Here is a 19,358-nt window from a genome sequence, read left to right on the forward strand (position 1 = left end):
ATATATATATGCACTGTTACTGTTACTGTAAAAATGACACTGGCAGGGAAGGGGTTAATTTTATTGGAGAGGGAGGGGTTAATGTATGCCTGGTGCTTACTGACGTGTAGGGGGGGAGGTGACTGAGTGAGTCATGGACAGATCGGATGTCCAGCTATGCTGAACAGTCCGATCTGTCACTCTCTGTCACTATGGAGATCCGCCCGCTGTGTTTACACACAGCGGGCGGATCTCCAGACTCGATCCCCGACGATCGGGTAAGAGAAGCGGCGATCGCCGCTGCTCCTCCCCTGACCCGACCAGAAGGGGGAGTGTCTGACGACGTAGTACTACGTCATCAGACGATAACGAGCCACTCTGCCGCAGTAATATTACTGTGAGCAGACGTAAAGTGGTTAACTTTCATTTTCCTACTTACTTCTCAGTAGCTCACCGGTCTTTTACAGCATCTCTGATCTCAGGCTCTCAAATTTAGGTTTATGTTTTAAGACTTAGTTCACCTTTTTTTTTTTTGGGGTCATAAACAGCCTAAAAATGTGGTAGTAATAAACAGTGCCTTGAAAAAGTATTCATACCCCTTAAAATATTCTACATTTCAACAGGATTCCCCCCACTGACAGCTGAAATGTAAAAATAAATTTAAAAAAGCCATCAATTATCGGTTGTTAAGGAGCAGGAACGCCGCATCCTTAACAACCGATGACTCATTCAGCTGTCAGTGGGGTTCCCCTGTTGACAGCTGAAGTGTAAATGAAACCCGAATTGGAGCTGTCCAAAAAAAAAAAAAAAGCAGGTGTTTACCAACAACACTGCAAAGCTACAAAAAAAAATAAATTTTTTTTTTTTTTTATTTGTATCTTTCTGTTTATTTGTCTACAGATCAAGGGGATGAACTTTGATCTGCAGATGAAGTCAGTTTAACCACTTACCTACAGTGCACTTTCACCCCCTTCCTGCCCAGACCGATTTTCAGCTTTCAGCGCTCTCACACTTTGACTGAGAATTACTCAGTCATGCAACACTGTACCCATTCAAAAATTGTGTCCTTTTTTTCACACAAATAGAGCTTTCTTTTGATGGTATTTAATCACTACTGGGTTTTTTATTTTTTGTGCTATAAATAAAAAAAGACTGAAAATATTGTGAAAAAACGCATTTTTCTTTGTTTCTGTCATAAAATTTTGCAAATTAGTAATTTTTCTTCACAAATTTTGGCCAAAATTTATACTGCTACTTATCTTTGGTAAAAATAACCCAAGTAAGTGTATATTATTTGGTCTTTGTGAAAGTTATAGAGTCCACAAGCTATGGTGCGAATCATTGAAAATTGATCACACTTGATCACACCTGATGTACTGAAGGCCTATCTCATTTCTTGAGACACTAAAAAGTCAGGAAAGTACAAATACCCCCCAAATGACCCCTTTTTGGAAAGTAGACATTCCAAGGTATTTAATAAGGGGCATGGTGAGTTTTTTGAAGTTGTAATTTTTTCCCACAATGCTTTGCAAAATGAAGATTTTTTTTTTATTTTATTTTTTTTTACAAATTGCCGTATTAACAGGTTATTTCTCTCACACAGCACATGTATACTTGCAACTACACCCCAAAACACATTCTACTACTCCTTCTGAGTATGGCGATACCACATGTGTGAGACTTTTTCACAGCCTGGCCACATACAGAGGCCTAACATCCAACCAGCACCGTCCGGCATTCTAGGAGCACAAATTTCACATATAATTTCCTGACAACCTATCGTACTTTTGAAGGCCCTGGAGCACCAGGACAATGGAAACCCCTATAAAATGACCCCATTTTGGAAAGCAAACACCCCAACGTATAATTTTTGAGGCATAATGAGTCTTTTGAATATGTCATTTTTTTCCACAAGTTTTTGGAAAATGTGGAAAGAAAATGAAAACACATTTTTTTTTATACAAAGCTGTCCATTTATGCAATATTTCTAACACATAGCATGTACATAGCAAAAATTGCACCCCAAAATACATTCTGCTATTCCTCCTGAGTATGGCGATACCACATATGTAACACTTTTTCACAGCCTGGCCACATACATAGGCCTAACATCCAAGTAGCGCTTTACACAAAGTTGTCCATTTATCCACTTTAAGACTGGGCCTATTTTTGACACTTGGTGTTTACAAGCTAAAATCATTTTTTTGCTAGAAAACTACTTGGAACCCCCAAACATTATATATTTTTTTTTAGCAGAGACCCTAGAGAATAAAATGGAGATCGTTGCAATATTTTTTATCACACCATAATTGCGCAGCAGTCTTCCAAATGCGATTTTTTTGAAAAAAAATCACTTTTTTGATCTAAAAAATAAGAAAACAGTAAATTTAGCAAATTTTTTTTCCATAATGTGAACGATAATGTTACGCCGAGTAATTAGATACCCAACATGTCATGCTTCAAAATTGCGCATGCTCACAGAATGGCGCCAAACATTGGTACTTAAAAATCCCCATAGGCAACATTTTAAAAATTTCTGCAGGTTACTAGCTTAGAGTTACAGAAGAGGTCTAGGGCTTAAATTATTGCTCTCGCTCTAACGATCGCGGCGATACCTCACATGTATGGTTTGAACACCGTTTACATATGTGGGCGGGACTTGCGTATGCGTTTGCTTCTGCGCGCGAGCTAACGGGGACAGGGCGCTTTAATTTTTTTTTTTTTTTTTTTTTCCTATTTATTTTATTTATTATTTTTTTATTTTTACACAGTTTAAAAAAAAAAAATGTTTTGATAATTTTTATTCCTATTACAAGGAATGTAAACATCCCTTGTAATAGAAATAGGCATGACAGGTCCTCTTTATTGTGAGATCTGGGGTCAAAAAGACCTCACACCTCACAACTACACTAAAAAAGAAAAAAAAAAAAAAAATTGTTGAAAGAGGAAAAAAAAAAAAGCAAAAAAAAAAAGCGGCCCTTTAAACCGGTTGCTAGGCAACGTCTTTTGACGTAGCTCCGGTCCTCCAAGACCATAGAGTTGAGTGAGGGCCATCTTGCCCTCACTCGACTTCCTGTCTCTGAGGATCCGGGACCGGATAGTTTTCCCCGCTGCCGGCGGGTCCGGTAAGCTGGGAAAACGTCTGGGACGCGGCAGGAGGGGGGGGGGCACCTCTTCCCCTGCACCGTAAGGGTAATTCCGCGGCGAATCCGCCACTGGGACCACCCTTATCTGAAAGCCGACCGCCCGCCGTTTCAAAAAATACCGGGGTTATGGGGGCTATCTTCTGCCATAACCCCAGTATTTAGCTTTTAATGGCCGACGCATATAGTCGTTAGGCGGTCAGTAAGTGATTGCATGTATATGGCAAACAGGTGACGATGACTGATGGGGTGACAGGTGACGATGACTGATGGGGTGACAGGTGACGATGACGGATGGGGTGACAGGTGATGATGACTGATGGGGTGACAGGTGATGATGATTGATGAGGTGACAGGTGACGATGATTGATGAGGTGACAGATGACAATCACTGACCGGGTGACATGTGACGATGATTGATGGGGTGACAAGTGACGATCACTGATGGGGTGTCAAGTGACGATGATTGATAGGGTGACAGATGACGGTGACTGATGGGGTGACAGGTGACGATGACTGATGGGGTGACAGGTTACGATGACTGATGGGGTGACAGATGACGATGACTGATGGGGTGACAGGTGACGGTGATTGATGGGGTGACAGGTGACGGGGCGATGGTCACTGATGGGTGACAGGTGACGGGCGATGGTGCACGGCGGTACTGATGGCAGTCTCTGGTGACCGGTGAACTTTAGGCTACATTCACATGTGAGCGTAGCGATCACGGGCAGAATCACTGCGATTCTGCCCGCGATCCAGAAATCATTGCAAATGGCGGGACGCCTGTGCGTTGCCCGCTGTGCGATGTTGCTGCGATTTCCGCCTGCCGAATCGCGGTAACATCACGCAAACAACGCATGACGCCCCAAAGAAACTCTTGTACTTTTTTGGGCGTCATGCGATGTTTGCGCGATGTTACTGCGATTCGGCAGGCGGAAATGGCGGCAACATCGCACAGCGTTTGGGGTGCTATTGCAAATCACGGGCAACGCACAGGCGTCCCGCAATTTGCAATGATTTCCGGATCGCGGGCAGAATCGCGGTGATTTTGCCCGCGATCGCTGCGCTCACATGTGAACGTTATGGGTGTCAATTTCTGGGCACTGATGAGGTGACTGTTGGGTGACAGGTGACATTGGGGGGGGCTGAGGACTGTGTGGGGGGACCTTTATTACTGTGATTTTAGTGTGATTTTACTTTGTACATGTGTACAGAGCAGTAACTCACTATTTCTAGCTCTTCTCCCCTCATACTGGAAACTGTATGAGGAGAGAAGAGCTAGTAACAGTGAGTTACTGCTCTGTGTTTACATTTTGTGATCGGCTGTGAATGGATTCACAGCCGATCACATAGTAAACAGTCACTGTCAGTGACTGTTTACTACCGCCGGTGACAGCTGTGTTCCTACGGAACACAGTGCCACCGACATGACCGCGCTGCGCGCTCCCGATCGCGCATGCGCGGTCATCTCCCGGCCGCCTCCATTGTGATCGGCTGTGTCATTGGAACACAGCCGATCACGTGGGAAACAGCCATGCCTATTGGCTGTTTCCCCCCTGCCGGTGACCGCCTGTGTCCCGGGGACACACCGACACCGGCAGTGCACGGCGGCGCGCCCGCGATCGCGCGCCTGCCGTGCTTGAATGGGCGGACGTCATATGACGTCCGCCCAGGATAATAGCCGCACCGTCCCGCCGTCATATGACGGCGGGCGGGCGGTAAGTGGTTAAAGCAACCTGTCAATTTTTTTTTTTTTTTTTTAGCAAATGGTCCTCTGTTTAACCCCTTATTAACCTTTAATTTACTCTAATCAGCCTTAATTACCTGCTGGATCTCCTTCTCTATTTAATTATTATTTTCCTGCTGATTTGTTTTTTTTTGTTCATCTCTTTTTTAAAAACCATTAATAAATAAAATGTTTTTTTTGTTTGCTTTGTTGGTTAATATTTTTATACCTTTAAAGCGGAGTTCCGGGCACAAAATCGATATTTTTTTTTTTGTGCCCGTCCGCTTCTTCACCTTCACCTGAAAAGGAATTGGATAGTTAGGTTTTTTTTTTTTTTAAAACTCACCTTGTAATTGAAGATCGAAAATACTCACCTCAATGGACTTCCTCCCTCTGTGCCGCGGCTCCTCCGTCACTTCCTCCTTCGTGATGATTCCTGGGAGCTTAACGTCATCGCTCCCAGGAATCAATGCGACGGCACCGGCCCCACTCGTCACTTCCGGGGCGATGCCGCATTCCCTGCTAAACAGCTTCTGGGCATGCCCAGAAGCTGTGGAGGAATGCGGCGCCGCGCCGGAAGTGACGAGAGGGGCCGGTGCAGGCGCATTCTGGGAGAAGAGGACGCGGAAGAAGACGCGGAAGAGGATCGCGCCGGCTTCAGCTGCCCACAAGAGAGATGGAAACGCTGTAGAAGAAATTTTATAAGTAAGTATTTCTTCTTGCAGGTAAGTGCGAACCGGGACAGATCAGAGGCTAGCCATTGTGGAATGTGCTAGCCCTGACTGTCCCGGGGGTATGTTTATTGAAAAATGCTTTCTGTGCCCGGAACTCCGCTTTAACATATATTTACACGTTTCACATTGAAAAAGAACAAAATTAAAAAGAAAAATGAATTTGTAAATAACTTCTCAATACTTTGTACCATTGCTGACAGCTGAAGTGTAAACAAAACAGTTGCAGATGGCATCGGTAATTGGTATCGGCGAGTATTAAAAAAAAGTATAGGAACTCAGGGAGAATCCCCGCACAGAGGGGATTAACCATATAGGGCCAGGAGCATGACTGTGTATAAGCCAAAAATAGGCCTCTGGCCACCATCTGTACAAAGGACACTGTGGTGTGGGCTGTAGAGTCAGTACAGTCTGGCAACCTGTATTTCTCTGGGTCAGGGTCCAGTTGCATGTGATGGCCATGTGTAAGTGAACCGCACCCCCCCCCCCCCAACCACCACAACCACACGTGTACAACCCTGGACGGCCAATGTTGGCAGAGTCCCAAAGATGTCTTTCTGCTGTGTGTAGTTTACAACTGGTATTGAGATCTGCCAGCACATTGTGCAAAAGTGGCAATGCACGGTAAATGTAGCATGTTATTATTACCTAAATATGCAAAGTATATGTTCACTTCAAGCATCACATTCACTGTCACCTATGTGTACTGGGTACCTAGACCTTGCATAGTTGCATCTAAATGTTGTGCATATTGCTGTGCTCTGGACAGGATTGCACCTCGAGTTGTTCATTCAACAGATTGAATATGTAAGAGACATGACGCACGCTGCCGGTATCCGCCTTCTCATCCACGATCAAACGCAAATGCCATTCCCTGAGGATGAAGGCGTGAATGTGCCACCAGGAGCTGAGACTGATATTGGCATGATGAAGGTAACTAACCATATGTGACTTTTCCATCAATAATTGTTTTCATGTCATACTGAAGACAGGCAGCTGAATACACAACTGCAGTACAAATGTGGGAACTATTTTACCTGCTAAATGTTTTTTAATTCTGTGCAGCCAGTGTTTTGATCCAGGGACCACTGTGAGAGAACACTTTAAGGTGTCCTCCAAAGTACTAGCTTCAGTATCTCACAAAAGTGAGTACAACTCACATTTTTGTAAAATTTTTATTATATCTTTTCATGTGCCAACACTGAAGAAATGACACTTTGCTACAATGTAAAGTAGTGAGTGTACAGCTTGTATAACAGTGTAAATTTGCTGTCCCCTCAAAATAACTCAACACACAGCCATTAATGTCTAAACCACTGGCAAATTGGGCCCAAAGTGTCAATATTTTGTGTGGCCACCATTATTTTCTAGCACTGCCTTAACCCTCTTGGGCATGGAGTTATCCAGAGCTTCACAGGTTGCTACTGGAGTCCTATTCCACTCCTCCATGATGACATCACAGAGCTGGTCGATGTTAGAGACCTTGCGCTCCTCCACCTTCTGTTTGAGGATGCCCCACAGATGCTCAATAGGGTTTAGGTCTAGAGACATGCTTGGCCAGTCCATCACCTTTACCCTCAGCTTCATTAGTAAGGCAATGGTCGTCTTGGAGGTGTGTTTGGAATACTGCCCTGTGGCCCAGTCTCCAAAGGGAGGGGATCATGCTCTGCTTCAGTATATCACAGTACATGTTGACATTCATGGTTCCCTCAATGAACTGTATAGCTCCTCAGCCCCAGACCATGACACTCCCACCACCATGCTTGACTGTAGGTAAGACACACTTATCTTTGTACTCCTCAACTGGTTGTCGCCACACAGGCATGACCCCATCTGAAGCAAATACGTTTATCTTGGTCTCATCAGACCACAGGACATGGTTCCAGTAATCCATGTCCTTAGTCTGCTTGTCTTCAGCAAACTGTTTGCAGGCTTTCTTGTGCATCATCTTTAGAAGAGGCTTCCTTCTGGGATGACAGCCATACAGACCAATTTGATGCAGTGTGCGGCGTATGGTCTGAGCACTGACAGGCTGACCCCCCACCCCTTTAACCTCTGAAGCAATGCTGGCAGCACTCATACGTCTGTTTCCCAAAGACAACCTCTGGATATGACGCTGAGCATGTGCACTCAACTTCTTTGGTTGACCATGACGAGGTCTGTTCTGAGTGGAATTTGTCCTGTTAAACCGCTGTATGGTCTTGGCCACTGTGCTGCAGCTCAGTTTCAGGGTCTAGGCAATCTTCCTATAGCCTAGGCCATCTTTATGTAGAGCAACAATTCTTTTTTTCAGATCCTCAGTGAGTTCTTTGCCATGAGGTGCCATGTTGATCTTCCAGTGACCAGTATGAGAGAGTGAGAGCGATAACACCAAATTTAACACACCTGCTCCCCATTCACACCTGAGACCTTGTAACACTAATGAGTCACATGACATCAGGGAGGGAAAATGGCTAATTGGGCCCAATTTAGACATTTTCACTTAGGGGTGTACTGACTTTTGTTGCCAGCGGTTTAGACATTAATGGCTGTGTGAGTTACTTTAAGAGGACTGCAAATGTACAATGGTATACAAGCTGTACACTCACTACTTTACATTGTAGCAAAGTGTCATTTCTTCAGTGTTGTCACATGAAAAGATATAATGAAATATTTACAAAAATGTGAGGGGTGTACTCACTTATGTAAGATATTGTACATTAGTGACCTACCCCCAACCTGCATATTGGGCAATGAAGAAGCAGTGTGTCAGAATTTTCATGGTTTTGTGATGTTTTATTTAATAATTGACACATGTATACGCAGAAGTGTCTGATTGGTGACTGGTGCTGGCGCTCCCTCTCCCAGTCTGACTGCTGTAATTCAGGGGATTAGAAAAGGCTGATATCAAGACAAATTTGGGTGCTTACAGCAGTTGCATTGAAAGCTAAACACAAGGCAGACAGCTTAATACACAGATGAAATACATACATTAAATTACCAAAAGTATTGGGACGCCTGCCTTTACACGCACATGAACTTTAATGGCATCCCTGTCTTAGCCCGTAGGGTTCAATATTGAGTTGGCCCACCCTTTGCAGCTATAACAGCTTCAACTCTTCTGGGAAGGCTGTCCACAAGGTTTAGGAGTGTCTATGGGAATGTTTGACCATTCTTCCAGAAGCGCATTTGTGAGGTCAGGCACTGATGTTGGAGAGAAGGCCTGACCTGCAGTCTCCACTCTAATTTATCCCAAAGGTGTTCTATCGGGTTGAGGTCAGGACTCTGTGCAGGCCAGTAAAGTTCCTCCACTCCAAACTCGCTCATCCATGTCTTTATGGACCTTGCTTTGTGCACTGGTGCACAGTCATGTTGGAACAGGAAGGGGTCATCCCCAAACTGTTCCCATAAAGTTGGGAGCATGAAATTATCCAAAATGTCTTGGTATGGTGACCTTAACACTGGAACTAAGGGGCTAAGTCCAACCCCTTAAAGACAACCCCACACCATAATCCCCCCTCCACCAAATGATTTGGACCAGTGTACAAAGCAAAGTCCATAAAGACATGGATGAGTGAGTTTGGGGTGGAGGAACTTGACTGGCCTGCACAGAGTCCTGACCTCAACCCGATAGAACACCTTTGGGATGAATTATAGCGGAGACTGTCAGGCCTTCTTGTCCAACATCACTCCTAAACCTAGTGGACAGCCTTCCCAGAAGAGTTGAAGCTGTTATAGCTGCAAAGGGTGGACTAACTCAATATTGAACCCTACGGACTAAGACTGGGATTGCCAGTGAAGGGAACTCTTAAGGTGTCAGAATACCAAGACATTTTGGACGGTTTCATGCTCCCAACTTTGTGGGAACAGTTTAGGAATGGCCCCTTCCTGTTTCAACATGACTGCACATCAGTGCACAAAGCAATGTCCATAAAGACATGGATGAGCGAGTTTGGGATGGAGGAACTTGACTGACCTCAACCCGATAGAATACCTTTGGGATGAATTAGAGCGGAGACTGCGATGCAGGCCTTCTCATCCAACATCAGTGCCTGACCTCACAAATTCGCTTTTGGAAGACATACTCCTAAACATTATAGCTGCAAAGGGTGGACCAGCACAATATTGAACCCTACGGACTAAGACTGGGATGCCATTAAAGTTCATGTTCATGTAAAGGCAGGCGTCCCAATACTTTTGGTAGTATAGTGTATATCAGAACTCAGTCAGATCAGACAATGCCATGGGGAATCTTTAATGTGTTCTACTTTTTTACAGCTAGATGGAGCCCCAGACAAGTGACAGATTCTTTTATCAAAGTATAACTAAAGCTTTTTTTTTTTTAAATTCGTTTGGAATAGAGTGGAGAAAGATTGGAACACCTGTCAGTATTTTTTCCTATCTGTGCTCCCTTTAGGTAGATTCACCAAAAATGAAAGAAAAAGAAAATCCCAAATTTTGGGTTAACACTAAAACAATAATAGAGGGTACATTTTCCAATGGAATCATTGGTGACTATTGTGACACCCCTGGATTTCCTGTGACTTCTTGTTTTGGTTCTGGGACAGGAAGTGAAGGGAAATCTCCCCAAGGAGACACAGATGGCAATAAAAAACAACTGACAAGGGTTATAACCCTCCCTTACTTTGTCCAAAATGAAAAATAAAATAAAAAATTTTGCCTCTAGTTCTTCTTTAACAGTCCACTAACAATATGCATAAAATGGGCAATTTACTAACATTTGATTATTGTCATTGATTACATAAGTCACAGATTGTCTATATGCAGCATAACCATCACTTTTCTATTCCAGATGGAAAATGATCATTTCATATTATGTCATAGAATACAACTTTTTCCATAAATATGGTACATTTAAAAAAAAAAAATAAGATGAACTACAGTAACATTTTCTGTTTTTAATAATAGGCAGAAACATAAATTGCTAAAAACTGTTAAAATTGAAATCAGTATTACAAAAAATTAACAGGCAACAATTTGATTCTGTCTAATTGTTTTGGGACGCTTGAAAAAATTGTAATTGAAGGCTCTGTTTGTTGCATTGAACCTCTGTAAAATGTAATCAATTGAGCTTTGGGTGGTCACACACAGCTCAATCTGTGCAATTGATGGACCCGATTCGAGCACTGATCATGGTGACTGGGTGAATATTTGGGCATATGAGTTTCAATCAAAAGCTTTCTTTATTGTACCTGTATATATATGATTTTCTAGCTGATTGTAAAGGATACACGCAAGCATGCCAGTTTCTCTCCCTTGTCTGTTTTAATAAGAGAGATATGGTCTGAAGGCAAACAGCTTCTGCTTTATTCCCGCTTTAAAAAAAAACTATGTCCTGTAAAACCAATATCACGGGGACACCCTTTTATAAATATATGTAGCTTTTATACATGCAGTATCTCACAAAAGTTAGTACACCCCTCAAATTTTTGTAAATAATTTATTATATCTTTTCATGTAACTACTCTGAAGAAATGACACTTTGCTACAACATAAAGTAGTGAGTGTACAGCTTGTATAACAGTGTACATTTGCTGTTCCCTTCAAATAACTCAACACACAGCCATTAATGTCAAAACCACTGGCAAAAAAAGTAAGTACACCCCCTAAGTGAAAATGTCCAAATTGGGCCCAATTAGCCATTTTCCCTTCCTAGGGTCATGTGACTGGTTAGTGTTACAAGGTCTCATGTGTGAATGGGGGCAGGTGTGTTAAATTTGGTGTTATCGCTCTTACTCTCTCATACTGGTCACTGGAAGTTAAGCATGGCACCTCATGGCAAAGAACTCTCTGAGGATATGAAAAAAAGAATTGTTGCTTTACATAAAGATGGCCTAGGCTGTAAGAAGATTGCCAAGACCCTGAAACTTAGCTGCAGCACGGTGGCCAAGACCATACAGCGGTTTAACAGGACAGGTTCCACTCAGAACAGGCCTCGTCATGGTCAACCAAAGAAGTTTATTGCACGTGCTCTGCGTCATATCCAGAGGTTGTCTTTGGGAAACAGACGTATGAGTGCTGCCAGCATTGCTGCAGAGGTTGAAGGGGTTAGGGGTCAGCCTGTCAGTGCTCAGACCATACACCGCACACTGCATCAAATTGGTCTGCATGGCTGTTGTCCCAGAAGGAAGCCTCTTCTAAAGTTGATGCATTAGAAAGCCCGCAATCAGTTTGCTGAAGACAAGCAGACTAAGGACATGGATTACTGGAACCATGTCCTGTGGTCTGATGAGACCAAGATAAAATTATTTGGTTCAGATGGTGTCAAGCGTGTGTGGCGGCAACCAGGTGGGAAGTACAAAGACAAGCGTGTCTTGCCTACAGTCAAGCATGGTGGTGGGAGTGTCATGGTCTGGGGCTGCATGAGTGCTGCCAGCACTGGGGAGCTACAGTTCATTGAGGGAACCATGAATGCCAACATGTACTGTGACATACTGAAGCAGAGCATGATCCCCTCCCTTCAGAGACTGGGCCGCAGGGCAGTATTCCAGCATGATAATGACCAAAACACACCTCCAAGATTACCACTGTCTTACTAAAGAAGCTGATGGTAAAGGTGATGGATTGGCCAAGCATGTTTCCAAACCTAACCCATATTGAGCATCTGTGGGGCATCCTCAAACGGAAGGTGGAGGAGCGCAAGGTCTATAACATCCCCCAGCTCTGTGATGTCATCATAGAGGAGTGGAAGAGGACTCCAGTGGCAACCTGTGAGGCTCTGGTGAACTCAATGCCCAAGAGGGTTAAGGCAGTGCTGGAAAATAATGGTGGCCACACAAAATAATGACACTTTGAGAACAATTTGGACATTTTCACTTAGGGGTGTACTCATTTTTGTTGCCAGCGGTTTAGACATTAATGGCTGTGTGTTGAGTTATTTGAGGGGACAGCAAATTTACACTGTTATACAAGCTGTACACTCACTACTTTACATTGTAGCAAAGTGTCATTTCTTCAGTGTTGTCACATGAAAAGATATAATAAAATATTTACAAAAATGTGAGGGGGTGTACTCACTTTTGTGACATACTGTATATAAACACCCCAGAAAGTTAAAAAAAAGTAAAACAAAATTGACCAAAGACGAGTAATTACCGTATGTACAAAGTATATACAGTATTGTACATAATAAACCCATACTTTGGTTAAGATTTAGAATATTATTTTACAGGTTCACATCAAAAGATTAAAATCACCATATGTAAGCCAATGCACAGAAGGGGATGGGATCAAAAATTTCTATAAAGATGTTTACGGAGCTGGGTACACACGAGAGGTAAGTTTAATGATGAACACCCTAATATTTGACGGAACAGAGCTAATGAATACCAAGGGAGAAAGCTCTCACTTGCATCATGTTGGGTTAAATGTCTATAAATATGTTTAGGACTGGAACTGTAAATCCAAGACACACAGAGCTTCTACCTCCTCTCCTTAAACATGTTGAGTATATTCATCTGTGCTCAAGTCGGCCGCTGTAAGCCCTGTAGAACCCGAATCTTATAAAAATGCTGGCACTTTGGTAGAATCCACAAACAGATAGACTTTATTACCTGGAACCAAGCATAAAATCCACACAGAGGGCCAACGCGTTTCGGCTGTTAGGCCCTAATCATAAAACATGTTGCCCCTCTGTGTGGGTTTTATGCTTGGTTCCATTTAATAAAGGCTACCTGTTTGTGCCATTTTAGCCAGTGCGTATTTCTTTAGGATTGGGGCTGGTAATAGGCTTTACACTACCCAAGGCTTTGCTAAATGACTAGTATAGTAAAAGCTCATGGAAGAGTTTGCTATTGGACAAAGCATGCTTTCCGTGTTATAGTTACACCTAATGGTTTTTTAGGGTTTACTGGTTCACGATCTGTGAATAATAGCATAATGCTCTCAATGGCTTCTCCAGACCCTTTCACTTCTGTCACATGTGCTCAGGGTGAACCTGCTCTCATCTGTGAAAAGACAGGGCGCCAGTGGTCCACCTGCCAATTCTGGTGTTCAATGGCAAATGCCAATCGAGCTCCACGGTGCCAGGCAGTGAGCACAGGGCCTACTAGAGGATGTCGGCCCTCAGGCCACCCTCATGAAGTCTGTTTATGATTGTTTGGTCAGAGACATTCACACCAATAACCTGCTGGAGGTCATTGTGTAGGGCTGGAGGTCATTTTGTAGGGCTCTGGCAGTGCTCATCCTGTTCCTTCTTGCACAAAGGAGCGGATACCGGCCCTGCTAATGGGATAGGGACCTTCTACAGCCCTGTCCAGCTCTCCTAGAGTAACTGCCTGTCTCCTGGAATCTCCCCTGTGCCCTTGAAACTGTGTTGGGAGACACAGCAAACCTTCTGGCAATAGCACATATTGATGTGCCATCCTGGCCAAATGCAAAACTAGTGAAAAACAGTCCTAAAAGAGTAGGGGGAAAAAATGTCAATTGCCTTCACCTGTAAAACAATTCCTGTTTTGGAGGTTTTCTCATTTTTGCCCATCTAGTGCACCTGTTGGTAATTTCATAAACACCAAAGCAGCTGAAACTGATTAACAACCCCCTCTGCTACTTACCTGACCAGATCAATATCCCAGGAGTTTAATTGACTTGATGCTATACTCTAGTAGTTAAAAAGGGTTCCATTTTTTTGAGCAGTGTAGTAATGTTTTCACGCTCTTTCACTCATAGTTGCTGCCTTTCCCTTAAAGCGGTGCTCTAGCCCCCCACGAAAAAATTAAAAGTCAGCAGCCACAAATACTGTAGCTGCTGACTTTTAATATTAGGACACTTACCTATCCTGGAATCCAGTGAAGTCGGCACCCAGCGATGTTCGATGTTTCCATTGGCTCTCGGGTACTGCTGCTGCCATAGACTGTAATGGAAACTGGCAGTGAAGCCTTGTGGCTTCACAGCGGATTCCTTACTACACATGCGCGAAGCGCGCTGCACTTTCTGAATGGCCCGGCGGTGGGGAAGGAGGAGGGGGCCGAACTTCTGACGGACCTCGCCGCAGGGAAGGTCTGACGGAAGTGGGGACAGGTACCTGTCAAACACAGTTACCCCCCCCCCCCCCCGAAAGGTGCCAAATGTGGCACCGGAGGGGGGGGGGAGGAGACAGATAAGCGGAGCTTCCACTTTTGGGTGGAACTCCGCTTTAAGACTAGTATGCTTATCAGTATTTGGATGCCCCAGGACCTAACGCATGATGTGCTATATTCACAGGACTGGGATGCTCCCCAGACTTCTGGAAAAGATTTCACATTTCATATAAGATAACGAAGAGAAATAATGAAGTTTGGATTTTTGAAACACGACAAAATGTTTAATTTTTTGCTGTTTTGTTCGTTAAGTAAATATTTTTGTTTTGTCATCGTTATGTTAGAATTATTCATTTTCGGAACGATTTGATATTTTAGGAGAGTACACATTCGTTGTTCCGAATCAATTCCTATTTTCGGAACTTCTCTTATTCTTTTGTTATTTTGGAAGATTGACTATATTCGTTTTAAGGCATTAATTCTTTATTTCGGGAGATTAGTCATTAGTATATAATAAAAATATGCTAAATTATTCCCAGCTGTTTAATTATTCCTAAATTTTAAAACAAATGGTCTCCCATTCTCCCATTGGGGTAAAATCCAATATAAAAAGAATCTTATTAGAAATTTCAAGCTATAATCACTAGAATAAAAAAGAATGGATCCAAATCAATTTGGATCATTCGTTATGTCATTGCGTTATTTTGGATGCTTCAAACATTAACAAAAGGTTTAAACTATTGCATTGTGTCATCCAAATGTAACAAATGAATCGGAATGAAGTCGTTGTTTTCGTTATTTATTTTGGATTCGTTGAAATTTGTTACTTTTGTGATTTGGAGATTCAGATACAACCAGGAGTTTTGGTGCGCTTTCAGAAAGCGCACCAAATCCGCAGGATATAGATATAGAAGTCTATGGCTCAGTGCAGCTAGCCTGCAGGAAAGCCACAAATGCACAGCGCTGCACCTGCGGATCAGTGTGAAAGCAGCCTTATAACTCTTTTTATAATGGCTTATAAGCCCATTGTAAGAGTGCAGTGTATGTGATGTTTAACCAGTTCTGGACGGAAAGGATTTGCCCCCTTAATTACCAGGCCATTCGGCACTGCGTTACTTTAACGGAAAATTGCGCGGTTGTGCGATGCTGTACATAATTAAAATTGATGTCTTTTGGTGGTATTTGATCATCTGTGAGATTTTTATTTTTCGGGCTATAAACAAAAAAAGAGCGACGATTCTGAAAAAAACAAAAAAAAAAAACAATATTTTTCACCTTCTGCTATATAGCATTCCCAAAAAAAATTTAAAAATTTAAAATTTTCATCCTTTTAGGCAAATTTGTATTCTGCTACATATTCTTGGTAGAAAAAAAAATTGCAATAGGCATATTTTAATTGGTTTGCGCAAATGTTATCGCGTCTACAAACTAGGGGAAGTTTTATGTCATATATATTTAGTTTTTACTAGTAATGGTGGCGATCTGCGATTTTTAGCAGGACTACGACATTTCGGCAGACAGATTGGACCCCTAACTGACCTTTTTACACTTTTGGGGGGACCAATGACATTACTACAGTGATCAGTGCTAAAAAAAAAAAAAAAATGCCCTGTTACTGTAATAATGACACCGACAGGGAAGGGGTTAACACAGGGGTGATCAAAGGCTTAAGTGTGAGCCTTGAGTGTTTTCTAACTGTATGGGGGACGGACTTGTGAAATGATCATAGATATCTGTGATTCTATATAGCAGGGTCACAGGCACTCTGTGATCATTTCAGAGAGAGAAGAACGGTCAGCTGTGTTTATAATATAGCTGACTGTCCTTCTCTCTCAGCGGGGAGTGATCGCGGGTGCCCGGCAGGATTTGCGGCTGCCGGCCCCGTGGATCGGCATCCCCACTGCCTAGTGGCTCTCAGCAACCTGCGCGCGACTTGACGTAGAGCTACGTCCGTTCGCACAGGAGAGCCAGTGAAACTGCGGCAGGCATTTGGGAACCAGATAATACACTAACCTTTTCATCTTCCAGCCTCTGCTGGCATCACTCGCCAGGCTGCTAGAAAGGTCCCGCTTGGTATTACTCCGCCACAGAGAAGCATCTGCCTTTGCGGCTTCTGCTTTCTCCTCTGCCAACACCGGCTCCATGCACTCTCATGCTCAGGGATGGCGGGTTGGTAACTCATTGATCGCGATCTGGGCTTGCTGATCCACCATCCTAGGGCATGGGCACTGGTATCTCCTGTGATTTATTTTCTTACAGCTGAACTGTCTGTGCTTCCTCCTGCAGGCCTGTAAACGGACATGTGCGCAGGTGAATATCATTGAGAACTGTGGCTGCAGTCACTGGGAGTTTGCCTGTCCTAAGGATCTGGGGGTTCCTAAGTGTAATCTCAGCAACAACGCAATCCGTGAGTCTCCTGTGTAAAATGTCGTATATGGTATTGTCATACCTCCCAACCTTCAAACTTGAGAATGAGGGACATTTGAGGGAGGTAGAAGCCTGCGACACGTGAAGCAAGACAAAAAAATTAGTGGGGCCAAACTTTACAGTGGGAATGGCTCAAGGGCATGGTTAAACAAAACCTAGGCTTCGAGTATGTGCGGGGGGGGGGGTCACACTGGGAGGGGAGAGGACTTGTGCTAGAAGGCGGGGTGGGGGGTCAGATATGTGCTGCGGGGTCTTTTGGAGGGGAGAGGACTTGTGCTGGGAGGTTAGATACATGCTGGGGGGGGAGCACAGAATTTGTGCTGGGAAATTCAGATACGTACCGGGGGGGGGGGGCACACATTTTTAAAAACCAGTAAAACTAAACCGTTTAATACACAGGCCTAATCAGCAGACAAACAAGCTGCTGATTAGGCCTGTGCTTTCAACTCCTTGTTATACTCAGTTTGAGAAACTTCTGTTACCGATATTATTGTTTTGGTTCATTGTGACAGAACAGCTTGGCACCCCAATTAGGTGCTTCCTTCTGCCAAACAACGCCTCCTGCCCTCCAAACCGTTCTTAGCAGACCAAGAGCTAATACCAGCTCTTTTTACCCCAAACATCGTACACAGACAAGATGTGAGATAAAACCCAAAGGAATGACTGTTTACTGAAACTCAGACATATACTTTATACCCCACAAGAGGATATTCCCCTCCTGATCATATTACCCTAACAATACAAACTGTAAACAGGAATATAATTAACATGTGCTAATAACCAGTCACTTAAACCAGCCTAGGTGACCAGACTTTTTGGCCCCTACAACACTAAATACAAAGTACTATACTATACACATTATTACAATTTTAAACACATCCCACAATGGTTCAATAACAAGGTACAGTGGTCACAATATCAATCACCTCTTCAAGAGATGTTTAGACAGACAGAAACAATAGGTGACTTAATTAGCACAATTAACAATGGGAGAAAGACACTTAGGAGGCACACTATAGGAGAGACTTACTTACAATAAACACATTATAGCAGGAGACCCCAGACAGGTGGCTTAAGCTGGTGATATTAACATCTTCTATGAGTCTCACAGTGTGGAGCAGTTATTGTTGGTAATGGGGCATATAGACCCTAAACAAAGATTCTAGGCCTAGATTCCTAGAGTCTGTGTATTTTGGGGAGACATAAACTTGAATCACAAACAAGACCACTCCAAGGGTCCTCCAGACACACACCTCCCAAAGAGTAGTGTTCCCTTAAAGGCCAGGGCCCATAGTCGATAGGCAAGAGGCTATCCTGCAGTCCCCTCCAGAAGCCCATGTCCTAGCTGGGTCTGTCACAATCATTCTATACAATGTATCTTCTGAGATCTAGCCTTCTACTAACTTTTTGCACCCATCTACATTGCACTTCCATCATAGGCACACCTAAATTAAAACACCAATTCCTGAAACTTCACCAAAGCCACCTAACAGGGTTCTTAAAAAATGTGTGGAAAAAAACAAATAAATAAAATAAAATTGTAAAAAAAAAATAAAAACTACTGACACCATCCACTGCCCTGCTGACACCGTCCACTGCTCTACTGACAAGGTCAGTATAAATATACATGCGCACACATATATGTTTGAGCTTGGAGGAGCACACCCTAATGCAATAGGCTGTGCACAGCTATCCACTTCCTAAAGGGTAATGAACCCTTTTGTGAGCTAACCAAAAAAATGTATAAAAAAATAAACTCTCAGTCAGTTTAGTATTGATGTCTGTGTCTCCATTTGGTCCTGTTTACCATTATCATTGAAGGCTAAAGTAAAAGAAAATCCAACATTTTGGGTTGACATGAGAACAGGAAATCTTCCAATGGGAACATTTGTTCTGGTGACCCTGGTAACACCCCAGGATTTCCACACTTTGGGGGGATTTCTTCTCACTTTCTGTGTTGGCTATGGGACAAGAAGTGATAAGAAATATCTGCAATGGGACACAAAGGGCAAAAAACAAAACTGACAGGGGTTACAACTCTCCCTTACTCTATCTAACAAATCTGACATGCTGCTTGTACCCAACTTGAATAATCAATCAACTTGGGTACAATCAGGATTCCCATACATGGTTCGTATCTTGTCAGTCCCAGCTGAACCAGCCGAGATTCGAACTGTCTATGGCCGGCTTAAGTGGCACTTTAACTCAGAACTCATTCATGTGAACAAAGTGAAGGGGAAGGTGGGCAAGGTACAAGTGAGAGGGGGAGTGGGCTTTCATTATGTTGGTAGAAGGACATCATATTCTTGCTGAATGATCTACATTAACTATC

General features: G+C 43.2%; 1 protein-coding gene across 1 annotated transcript in view; it reads left to right on the plus strand.

Moving 5' to 3' along the window:
* The window catches only part of LOC309559841 (epithelial sodium channel subunit gamma-like), a gene marked incomplete at its 5' end in the record, with an annotated part of 64,059 nt that overhangs the window by 24,850 nt on the left and 19,851 nt on the right, over positions 1-19,358 (plus strand). The window contains 3 exons of the mRNA XM_082263274.1: positions 6,352-6,515; positions 12,754-12,858; positions 16,886-17,006. Of these exons, the coding sequence (XP_082119400.1) occupies positions 6,352-6,515; positions 12,754-12,858; positions 16,886-17,006 (390 nt within the window). The remainder of the gene's footprint in view (positions 1-6,351; positions 6,516-12,753; positions 12,859-16,885; positions 17,007-19,358) is intronic.

The sequence above is a fragment of the Pelophylax lessonae genome, assembly GCF_965119305.1.
Source record: "Pelophylax lessonae genome assembly, chromosome: 7".
In the NCBI taxonomy this organism is placed as follows: domain Eukaryota; kingdom Metazoa; phylum Chordata; class Amphibia; order Anura; family Ranidae; genus Pelophylax; species Pelophylax lessonae.